Source organism: Macrobrachium nipponense, chromosome 1, assembly GCF_015104395.2.
Source record: "Macrobrachium nipponense isolate FS-2020 chromosome 1, ASM1510439v2, whole genome shotgun sequence".
Classification (NCBI taxonomy): domain Eukaryota; kingdom Metazoa; phylum Arthropoda; class Malacostraca; order Decapoda; family Palaemonidae; genus Macrobrachium; species Macrobrachium nipponense.
This window is the reverse complement of record NC_087200.1, coordinates 81,365,962-81,378,748: the sequence shown is the minus strand read 5'-3', so window position 1 is coordinate 81,378,748 and position 12,787 is coordinate 81,365,962. Positions and strand designations below refer to the sequence as shown.

The 12,787-nt window shown below is 35.2% G+C and overlaps 2 protein-coding genes across 2 annotated transcripts in view; both read left to right on the top strand.

Moving 5' to 3' along the window:
• LOC135219409 (trypsin-1-like) overlaps positions 1-7,151 on the top strand; it is a 24,147-nt gene extending 16,996 nt beyond the window's left edge. The window contains exons 2-7 of the mRNA XM_064256161.1: positions 1,136-1,172; positions 2,253-2,415; positions 2,852-3,060; positions 3,672-3,874; positions 4,199-4,259; positions 6,608-7,151. Of these exons, the coding sequence (XP_064112231.1) occupies positions 1,136-1,172; positions 2,253-2,415; positions 2,852-3,060; positions 3,672-3,874; positions 4,199-4,259; positions 6,608-6,729 (795 nt within the window). The 3' untranslated portion in view covers positions 6,730-7,151. The remainder of the gene's footprint in view (positions 1-1,135; positions 1,173-2,252; positions 2,416-2,851; positions 3,061-3,671; positions 3,875-4,198; positions 4,260-6,607) is intronic.
• Positions 7,152-10,122: 2,971 nt separating this feature from the next.
• The window catches only part of LOC135219408 (jouberin-like), a gene marked incomplete in the record, with an annotated part of 390,670 nt that continues 388,005 nt past the window's right edge, over positions 10,123-12,787 (top strand). The window contains 1 exon segment of the mRNA XM_064256160.1: positions 10,123-10,213.

Genomic DNA, 12,787 nt, shown 5'->3' with positions numbered 1-12,787 from the left:
CTCCTCTGAAGGGGACAAAATTTGTTTATTCCTAAAATTCCGTGGCAGGGCGCGCCTCCTTGTTCCCCTGTCGAGTTGGCAGACTTTCGTTCTCTTTTGATGTCAAAGTAACGGAGTTTACTTTCACCGTGTTCCTTTTTCGACGACCTTACCTTTAAGAGAATAATCTTTTTTTATTCGCTTGGTAAATGTTTGAAAATCCTGCTTTTTTTTATTTTTATTATTTTTTTCTCTGTTCTTTGATCACAAAGTCATATGTCATTCAATATTGTCTCCCCAAGAAAAAGAATAATGATTCAGTATGTGCTGGTTATTGTAACTTACAAATGCAAAATTCTCAACTCATGGAGTTTAGTTAATATCACAGATAAACTCATGATGAAGAAAGGGAATGTTTTTTTTTTATATAGAATGATCTTTGTTAAGTAAAATTTTATTTACTTGAGTCATCAAAATCTCACAACACGAATGGGTAACAATTCATCGCACGCACCCGCACACACACACACACACACACACGCACACACGAATGTAATTAGGATCAAAATTACTTTTATATTTGTAACATATAATTAAAAGGAACAAATAGATGAGCCTCCCATCCAATAAGTCAAACAACTTGAAGATACGCAAAACACATCAAGCTCTGGCGATTCTGTAAAATAATGTCACTTGATAATTGAAACTTGTGGTTTTAGTGTCGTAATTTTCTTTTATGGTAACACTTTGGTGGGAGAATACCTTTATAACTAGTTCTAAAAATATTTCCAGCAGTTTTTCAGTCTTACTTTCAGACTTTCATACATACATGCATACCTGTGTGTATGTTTATGTGCATGTGTATTGCACAATATCATTGAACGAGCTGTGCGCTTATAAAAAGGACTGAGTAATTGTCTCCAGATTCTTTATACATCTCACAATTAATTGACAGCTCCAGTGACTACTTATCACGCAAAGAAAAATAGAATAATACAAAACACTCTTCGTAAACTTCGAAAGCTACCAGAAAAATTTTCTGGCAGAGCAGTGGTTACCGTTTTCAATACAATGAATCTGAGACCACTCAGGATTAACTCAGCCTTAGCTATTCCAATGGCAAGTTTAACCGTCTTTATTTTTCTTTTTATTTCAGGGAACCGGGACTACTTTCTGCAACTGTCGAGGATACCGTAAGTATTTTTGCCTGTAACGTTTTCAGAACTCAGAAAAATGTTTCCTTTTCGCTCTTTTTATTACATTCTTATAATGAACGAGCAATCTATCATTTCCGTTGTGGCTTGGGTGATCTCATTCTTTCAGGATTAATCTGGTGAAATCAGTTAGCCTCAGATTACGAGATTTTCAAAAGTAAGTTTAAAATCTTGGTTCTCTTGATTACCTCACTTTCTTGGGAGCAAAATGTATGAACGCAGGATTATTTTTTATTAGTGCTATAAATTTTTTCAGTCATATTATCACCCAGTTCGCCGGCAATCCAATATTTAATTATGTTCTTGATTTTATCCTTGCACCAATTTCTCCAACCATATGTTTATCATGTGGTCAAAATACTAAAGTTTTAGAGTGTGCAAACCCGAATACCCACCATGTTATGAAATTATATTAAAAACTTAATTAATATGTGTCACTGTACTTTCCTAAACTTCAATGTTACGTTCAATACATAATAATGCAACTTACGTTACAGTCCATAGCTGAACTGACAAATATAGTCTATAACCAAGGCATTGCAATGGTTTCTTTCAACATAGCCACTTACTCAAGTAACGCAGCCATTGCACAGATGGCCCACTCAAAGTACTTGTGACTAATAGGTAATAACAGGAAATTAAGTCTGTTCACCACTGTTAGCTAAAAGACTTCCCAAACATCAGCGAAGAGTACAAATGCTGAGACTTGCAAACTGTTACAGGAATCAAGGGGCGAGGAACCAGTTTGTGTTTACTCTTTCAGTGATAGGTCTAGTGGTCTAGTATCCTAACTCTCTACTCAGACGATCTACTAACTTAATGTATGTTATTCCAGTTACGAAAAAGAAAATCAAATAATAAAAGTATCACTTAGTTTTGAGCCTAGAATTAAATGTCAGTATTTTTTCAGGAATTCCATATTAAACTGCAATTACTTTAACCGAGGATAATCCACAGGCTGTTTCGAGACAGTCTTGAAACGTTTGTCCGTGAAATAATATTAATCTATCTTTATGATTTATTGCATAAAACTATTGTAAATCTCTTAAATTTTCAAAGGTTGTGGTACTCCAAACCGCGAAGGCCGAGTTGTAGGAGGGAGGATGACCCAGAGGAACCAATACCCATGGCTTGTGTCGCTCTCCTACCGAGGAAAACTCTACTGCGGAGCTTCCCTCGTCAATGACAGGTTCCTCGTCACTGCTGCTCACTGCATAAAGAGGTTAGTAAAAAATGTGAATGGCTGTAGCATCACAACAATGCGTGTTCTCGAACTTTAACAAAATTCCAAAATACAGCATTTGATAGTAAACGTCCAAGACCTGCATCTTTTATGAAACTGGAAACCCCACTGGATTAACAAGAGACAGATGTAATAAATTCACCTGTCGATTTACCTTTCTCTACCGACTACGTTTAACCAAAGTTAAACTACTGCAAAATAAAGTATTAAAACTAATCCTTTAGCTAAATCACTTAACAATAATCTTTAATGTTATGTCAGTGTTTCCTTGGACAAGAGAAGGCTAAGCAACGCAACGTATTTCCTGGATTTTTATGACGTATGACATTGTAATCCGAAAAACAACCTCGAACACCAATAAGTTCAGCATCCCGTCAGCACTGTTTCTTTTCTAATCATTCCATTTCTCCTACAGAGTAAATAAAGCCCGCGTGGAGATCCTGCTGGGAAGTTACAACAAGAGCGATGCCTCCGAAGTATCCAGGAAGGTCCGGAGGGTGAAGGAATGGTGGGCCCATGAAACATTCGACCGCAGGTCCTTCGTCAACGACGTTGGCGTCATCGAGTTGAATGAGCCCGTCGAATTCGACAGACATATCCGACCTGTTTGCTTGCCCTCTGAAGGTTGGTTGGTTGGTTGAGAAAGTCTCTAAAGATGCAAAAATTAATTGACTATTTCCTTACTTGTTATGGAATTTTCCAGCGTTCAGACCAATGAATTCCTTCTTCCACATAATATTATGCACTATGGGGAAGTGAATTTTTGGATGTTCATGATGTATTTCATAATGGCAATTAATGAGTGAGTCACTTCAGATTACTTCCAGTTTCATCAAAATATATCAAAGAATTATCATAACTTTATTAAAGGAAAATATTCTAACCAGTTGTTGATATATCCATCTAATCAAGGTCTAGCCATTACTGCTTATGAGTAGCCAATATACATATTTGAGTATTATGCAATCAGATAATTAGTGGTTCCGTCAGTGCGACGGACTATGAGCTATATCAGGCCTTGTAAGTTGGTCGTTTGTAAAATGCATGCTCCATATAACAACCTTGGTAAAAGACATTTATATTTGCTGATTCTGAGAAGCAATATTATTATGCATATATCACAGACAGATGGCCAATGGATTCTGAACAAGCATAAGATTTTGTCCTCCCTTTCAGGCCTCTGCTCTTAAAAATCATGAGTGGACAGGCAATGACTAAGCGCTTTCCTCTTTCAGACAATTCTTACATTGGTCAGTACGGCGTTGTTCCCGGATGGGGTCGTCAGTCCGAGGACGGTGAGTCCAGTGACGTTGTTCGGGAGGTTCGCGTTCCCATCATGAGCAACGATGACTGCAGGAACAAGAAGTACAAACCTAACGAGATTAAAGACACCATGATGTGTGCCGGGTACGATGCTGGGAAGATTGATGCCTGTCAGGTAAACAGATTAACAGTTGCGTTTTTTTTTTTTCTCTCTCTTAAAAAATGATTTGGACTTCATGGAAGATGAAAATGCTTTTGGAATTAACAATTGCTATCGGTAAGATGACAAAAAACAAACTAGATTTTGAAGTGATAGCAAGTTGTCAATTCCTTGACAATCGAGCAGCATCCCATTTGGTTGGTAGCAGAGACATTTACGTGACGAGAATGGAGCTTCACTTGAAACTTGAAGATTCCTTCATTAATTTAGCATGTAAAACGAAGGAAGTTGCTCTTCAATTTTTTATATTAAGTTTGTTTTCATCGTTTCTTCCAACAGGGAGACAGTGGCGGTCCTCTTTTGCTTGAAAGGCCCGGAGGAAGTCAATTCGACATTATTGGTAAGTAAATGGAAGAGAAACCTCTCATATTTGATCTTAATTGAAAGCTATAGCTAAACACTCTTCAGTGGCGTTTCATAAGGACAATATTAAAACTCCGACCATAAATTTAGAGTTGAAAAATTAGACTTGCTTTAACCAAATGACCCCTCTAAGCTTACAAATGCTTTCTCCAGTAGGGCAAGTTAAAACAGAAAGATTTGTTTGCGGTTCGAATTCAAGAATCCAGGGCTGAACCACTGAGCCTTTTAAAATAACTCTTGCAAATATACCTTATTTAAATCCCCATGGTTCGATAAATCATTCTTGAATGAGAAATAGAATTACTGGGAAAATCATTTCCCTACATAAGAAATTAATTACTTGGACTTAAAGTTATATTTATATGTGAAAACCAATTTTAATCAATCATATTATGGGTTTATTAACTCGAACTGTTTACATAATGACCAAGATTATACTGGTGCTGTTTCCTGAATATAAAGAATATTCAGTAAAGGCTGGGAAATTCGAGAAAAGGGGTGAACAACAAACACATGATAAATTTCTAAGATCACATAGAGAAATGGACATTTCATATTACTTTTGGATGCAAAACTCACGAAGCCTAGCTATTTAAATATCTCTGTGTAGTAACTGAAGACCCTACATGAGATCTAGTATAGGTCTTTTTTCTGTTAACATTATTTTAAACTTTTAATGTTATTATTCATTGTAAATTATCAGCCAAGATATATGGTATTTTATATATATATATATATATATATATATATATATATATATATATATATATATATATATATATATATATATATATATATATATATATATATATATATATATAAACAATTTACCCTAAAAAAAATAAGAAAATATTTTACTACTACTACATATATCTATATAGTCAGTTTGTCGTCCTTGATGACTCTGTACCGACATTTTATAACTGAACATCAATTGCACCAAATTATCCAAGAACGCTTCATGTCATAGGAAGACTGGCCAATCCACTGACAGAATGGACATTGACTTAGAGCTAGCCGTGCTCACACCAGTCCCAGACAGCACCACCTGCTTGACAAATGACGACCTTTACGCGTATCTTCGTCAGAGCGGTCGGTTACTGGAGGGCGTCAGCCTTTGTAAGAAGGATAACTGTCGACGCCAGGATAATCACCTCATTCATTTAGAAACAATGTCAATATCTTTGCACTGGTAAGCTTGCATCTTATTATTTAATAACAATAATTATTATTATTGTTCAAACCGTGCATGCATTCATTGGTTCAGGCCAAGGATACATAGTAGTACAGTGAGACAATAAATAAACAATGACCCAGCAAACAGCATGTGAAAGCCGCACTTCCCACAAGAATCCCTTCTCATCCTAACAGCTAATCCCGTCCCAATAGTTTTCCGCACTACTTTCAGTTTAGAACTTTTTTGGTTATTTATTCATTTTTCTAATTATCTCAGACATCGTCATTTTTCAGTGACTTTCGTGATCATCATGGGGCGTACTTTGTGAATGTCTCGACAAACTCTTTTAGTTGTTTTCTTAATGATCATAGGATCATATGGCATACTTCATCTCTGCATTAACATCTCTTTGTATTTTTGTGTCATATCTTATAACCACCTCAGCAACATCTTTCACTAGAAACCGCATAATAACACCACTTCCAAAAACTGACAAGCTGACAACATTCTGCGGGCCATAGACGAGATCACAACAAACTAACTAAAATATTTGATTTTATGTAGTAAAGATAAGAACAAAACTTTTGTACATGAAAGTTATATCATATAATATATATATATATATATAATATATATATATATATATATATATTATATATATATATATATATATATATATATATATATATATATATATATATTATATATATATATATATATATAGAAGACGCATGAGATGGAGCTGCTGAGGATATATAACTTAAAAAACTATAGTAGATATAACACTAAAACATAATGTTGAGTAGTTTTTTTGTGAGATTTACACCAATATCTAATATAGAAGACTGAGGTAAGGTCTAATACTACCTAATGATATACCTAAGGCATCTAGCAATACTATATAATTCTTCAGAGCGTGGCAACTTTTTTTTAAATGATTAGGATTATATATTATATATATATATATATATATATATTTATATATATATATATATATGTATATATATATATATATAATCTCGTATATATATAATACTACATACATACATACATATATATATATAATATATATATATATATATATATATATATATATATATATATATATATATATATTTCAAGTCTATATCTCTATATTTTCATTGCAGGAATTGTCTCCTGGGGCCAAGGATGCGCTAGACCCGGTTTCCCAGGAGTCTACACCCGAATCCAGAGCTACAGAGATTTTATAGACACCAAAATCTCCTCAGGCTGCTTCTGCCCCCTTTAAAAAGCGGCGGCGATCGGCATTCTTTGTAGCCTTTACCTCCGTAACTGTTCCCAGCGTCACGGGAACGTTGAAGGTAGATGAATAAACGTTCGGATGTGATTTCAGCTTATTCCTCAGGATGTTGGGGCATTTACGAGTGACGTGCATTTCAAGATGTTCAGCAATGATCAGTTACGAAAGTGTTCTTTATTGACTTTTCCACTCACCTAACTATGCATTTCAGCTACACTTGCACTTTTTTTCGTCGGTGACCGAAGCAATAAAGTCGTGTGGTACTATTAAATGTACTTACACTTGCAGTTTAGAATTAATAGCTTATGAGGTCATTATGTGTACATAGTAATTTATTTATTTTCCTTGTACTAATGTAGCACTATATATATCAAAACTAATTATGCTTAATGAATAAAAGAAAATTGAATTCGCTTAAGTTTTATTTCTTCTGTACTTCAAATATTTGCCTAATACTCCTAAGAGATCAGCTGTTAACGTATTTATGAAGCAGAAAGAAAAGCAACCTCTATATTTTAAATAGGTCCGTAGATTTTCTTGAATAAAAACCAAACTAATTAAATCATCGGAAATCTGGCGATGACACAAACAAAATTTTATCAGGCCATGGTCAAAATAAGAATGATTTTTAATGATATTTCTGAGAAACGGTATTGTTGAATATCAGAGGTAAAATGGCGTCTTTATCAAATCGCGAAATTCCTATTTTAAAAAAAAAAAAACCCACATGACGAAATACTGTAACTGAACACTACAGGCAAACGATACAAAGGCGGTAACATGAACACCAAGGCACAACAATCACTGTTACAGTTCTTTGTGACTAGGAAGCACAAATAAATGACCGAATAGGGGTGGTACAGTGGTAATATCTATAACATGTCTTTTCAAACATATTAATTGTAATTCAAACAAAATGAACTGCTATTCTGAAGGGAGATGGGACATGACAACTATATGAGTGTGAAATATTAAATTAGTTCAGTGTCTTTCTTGCCATCAAAGACGTACCCAGTGCATTTTAGAAAGTTTATCCGATCGGGAAAGTCTTAGACTTGGCTGGGCTTCTTAAAAGCATATGCAAAATGAAAATATTTTTGGTGATCAACTACACGAGAGAAAATCAAACGCGCATTACAAATAATTTCAGAGTGGTAAAGTGACAAATCTGTGGCACTGTAAATTTCATACCATCAATGATAGATGCTGAGAAACATCAGTTTGTGGATCCATTCGACGCAATATTTCAAAATAACAAACCATCTATTCCTTGTAGTACCATATCTTTTAAAATGGTACTATATAGGCACAGTTTATATCATGCCATACATCAGTAAGATAACATACCCCTTTTTAAGAAAGATATCACGGAATTTGTTTCTCATGTCTGAACATCAGATTGCATTTAGTGTGTGCCAGATAACTGCGTGTTATACTTGGAACTAAAGTTTCTCCATAGGTCTCATATGAGAAGCAAGGTAAGATTATTCTATTATTATTATTTCTGATTGCACAATTGAACAAAGGATCTGCTCTCCAAAATTCTAACAAAAGTACCTGTTAGGTAATTCCAAGACATGCATAATCCAGTTATCGTTTTGTTGTTATCAAATCAAGATAACTTTACGTATTAGTTTTCTTGGATAACTGGGCAACAGACTCCATTGTGTTCCACCGTAAAAGTTACAGTTTCAACGCATAATATTGGTAAAGCTGAAGATCTAAACAGTTTTCATTAGTCTCCGGTTAAACTGCTAGTTTTCTCTGGAGTCTGGACAGTGCTTATATCTGCTACGAACAGTTTTTTTCTGATTATCGTGTTGTGCTCCAAGGTATTTTCTTGTACATTATATGCATAAGCAAAATAAAAAGTTGAGAGATGAAAAAGTTGTAATGTTAGTCAAGGCGGGAAGAATGTCTGGCATTCATGTTTGAATTAGCGGATGATGGATGATTATAGTCATGTTTACGTCGAATTGTTTATGTATATGTTACCATGGCAACGTTGACGGACCAAAATAAGATAGAGGCATTGACTAAAGATATTCTGGGCTGGCCTCTTTTGGTTAAATGGGGTCCACTGAATGTAGAATATGAATTAATAACCCCAAAAAGAGATGTAATTTATGAAGCAGAAAGAAAAGCAACCTCTATATTTTAAATAGGTCCGTAGATTTTCTTGAATAAAAACCAAACTAATTAAATCATCGGAAATCTGGCGATGACACAAACAAAATTTTATCAGGCCATGGTCAAAATAAGAATGATTTTTAATGATATTTCTGAGAAACGGTATTGTTGAATATCAGAGGTAAAATGGCGTCTTTATCAAATCTCGAAATTCTATTTTATAAAAACCCACATGACGAAATACTGTAACTGAACACTACAGGCAAACGATACAAAGGCGGTAACATGAACACCAAGGCACAACAATCACTGTTACGGTTCTTTGTGACTAGGAAGCACAAATAAATGACCGAATAGGGGTGGTACAGTGGTAATATCTATAACATGTCTTTTCAAACATATTAATTGTAATTCAAACAAAATGAACTGCTATTCTGAAGGGAGATGGGACATGACAACTATATGAGTGTGAAATATTAAATTAGTTCAGTGTCTTTCTTGCCATCAAAGACGTACCCAGTGCATTTTAGAAAGTTTATCCGATCGGGAAAGTCTTAATTAGACTTGGCTGGGCTTCTTAAAGCATATGCAAAATGAAAATATTTTTGGTGATCAACTACACGAGAGAAAAATCAAAACGCGCATTACAAATAATTTCAGAGTGGTAAAGTGACAAATCTGTGGCACTGTAAATTTCATACCATCAATGATAGATGCTGAGAAACATCAGTTTGTGGATCCATTCGACGCAATATTTCAAAATAACAAACCATCTATTCCTTGTAGTACCATATCTTTTAAAATGGTACTATATAGGCACAGTTTATATCATGCCATACATCAGTAAGATAACATACCCCTTTTTAAGAAAGATATCACGGAATTTATTTCTCATGTCTGAATATCAGATTGCATTTAGTGTGTGCCAGATAACTGCGTGTTATACTTGGAACTAAAGTTTCTCCATAGGTCTCATATGAGAAGCAAGGTAAGATTATTCTATTATTATTATTTCTGATTGCACAATTGAACAAAGGATCTGCTCTCCAAAATTCTAACAAAAGTACCTGTTAGGTAATTCCAAGACATGAATAATCCAGTTATCGTTTTGTTGTTATCAAATCAAGATAACTTTACGTATTAGTTTTCTTGGATAACTGGGCAACAGACTCCATTGTGTTCCACCGTAAAAGTTACAGTTTCAACGCATAATATTGGTAAAGCTGAAGATCTAAACAGTTTTCATTAGTCTCCGGTTAAACTGCTAGTTTTCTCTGGAGTCTGGACAGTGCCTATATCTGCTACGAACAGTTTTTTTCTGATTATCGTGTTGTGCTCCAAGGTATTTTCTTGTACATTATATGCATAAGCAAAATAAAAAGTTGAGAGATGAAAAAGTTGTAATGTTAGTCAAGGCGGGAAGAATGTCTGGCATTCATGTTTGAATTAGCGGATGATGGATGATTATAGTCATGTTTACGTCGAATTGTTTATGTATATGTTACCATGGCAACGTTGACGGACCAAAATAAGATAGAGGCATTGACTAAAGATATTCTGGGCTGGCCTCTTTTGGTTAAATGGGGTCCACTGAATGTAGAATATGAATTAATAACCCCAAAAAGAGATGTAATTGTAATTTATTGGTGCATATTAAGTGAAATGGATGGCTGAGGTACGACTAACTTGCATAAAAGGTACAGTAAACATCGCTAACCAGTAGCCATAGACTTAGGCCTAAGGGTTACCAAGAGAAGACTAGGCTTCTTTTCTGTGTATCTTTATAAGCAATTGAAGATAAGGTACAACTTACGATAAAGTTATGCCACCAGTAAGGATTGAAGGCTACTGCTGTGCATCCAGTATTGTAGTACCTAAGACCTGCAAAAGTCGCTAGGCCAGATACCTATTACTTACTACTAGTAGATTAATCAAAGGATCAGTCAAGGATTACATTATTACCACCTTGCTGATTTTTTGTAGCCTAGCCTCTTTTATTGCTGTAACTTGTGTTAAGGCTACTTTTAGGCTACTATGTAAACAATGCCCAGATATGCTATACTACCTAATTGGTATACTGTAGACTTGGCATTTTTGATGAAGTGGACTACAAAAAAGCTGTTAAAGCTAACAAGATTAATGGTGATAAGTATACAGAATGATGCAAATTATTTTAGGCTCCAAGCAAGGTCAAATTTACAAAATACTACCTAAGTATACCTAGGTAGTTATTTAAGTTTAACCAGACCACTGAGCTGATAGCTATGGTAGCTACCCTGTTAAGAACTGAGGCATGTGTACTGCCATCTGTGTACCAATTTTAGTGTGAAGAATATTTGACAACTAATTTCTAATAGCATTTATTGCCTAGGAGATCACATTTACAGGGATACTTACAGCCCTTAATCAGACTTAACATAGACTGGCACAATCATACTTAAATAGGAGACCCCTTGATCAGCCAGCCTAACCCTAAATGTAATGTCACATATGGCAACACACATCAACAAGTAAAAGTTGTCATTACTGTATGATATCAGTATGCCTATATGAGTAGCTTTCCATCTCCAATGGAGGTGGTATCCAAGAAAAATGGTATGAAGAAAAGTTGTTAAGGTTAACAAACAAAAGAGCATTAACAATGCATAAATATTGTGATTAATTCTAGGTTCACTGTAAAATGATACCCTCCATCCTTCCTATACAAAGTTACTGATCTTTGATTGCAAATGAATGGATGTGTGCAGCTTTATTCTTGCCACCAGTACTGGCTAAGCTTCTTTGTATGAAATTGGTAGGTAGAATGCCAAAAGATGGAAGACAATGCATGCTGATTTGCTTGTCTGCACCTTTGGCATTGGATTTTATACTGGTTATCATCACCAGGGCTATCCTCAAGTACTATAACCTAGCTTAGGATAAGTTACAGTAAAGTAGATTCCTTCAGGGTAAACGTTTATTCAGTTTTCTTTAAATTCATGTGTCAATGAAACTTGTCAAGAGCTCAGCAGATTCATATGACACTGTGAACTTTACATACTCCCTTATTTGTTATCTACTTAACCCTAAATAGAGTTTGTCCTTCTTAACCATCCTTTTTGACCTACCTAAGAATCTGTGACCTTAGGCTATGTGGTTTTGAACCCCATTAAAGGTCTGAAGAAATGTGTACTGTAGCCAGTATAGAAAAATGGATCTGGGTCATTTGCTTATTTTAAGATATTACAGCCCATGATAATCAGGTTTTTATGACTATTGAGAAGAAAGTACATTCTGATAATTTTTAAAGTAGATACTGTAATTTATTCTATGAATTCAAACAGTTTTTTTTAGTTGCCCTTTTGATTCGATAGTATATCCTATGTACTGTAGTACTTAGAAATATTTAGTCGACTCTGCTATTGCTCATTCTTTGATATATCATTTCAACCAGCCTAACCAACTTTTCTGGGACTTCCCTTTTCCTTAAACACCAAAACATCACTTCTTTTGGGATTCTATCATATGCTATCTCTAGGTCTACAAATGCACAATAGAGCTCCTGGTTTCCCTCTAGCCTCTTTTCCTGTTGCTGTCTTACTATGAAGATGGCATCCAGAGTCCTTCTTCCTCTCATGAATTCATATTGCTGTTTCCCAATCTTTACAATCTCTCTTAATCTCTCATCCAGTATTCTTTCTAAAAACTTTCAATCCATGCTCTGCTAGTTTCATTCCCCTGTAGTTACCACAATCCTTCTGCTGTTGATGAGTCAATAAGGAAAGGTATGGAAGCCTGGTACCACCGGGAACCCCGCCCCAACGTTCCAGAGCCCGTAAAGCTTTTCTACAAGGGGCACTTCCATCGGAGGTACAAGGAGGATGAACAAGCCCTCAAAAAGATCATCGAGGAAAACGTCAGCCCCGCCGACCCAGAC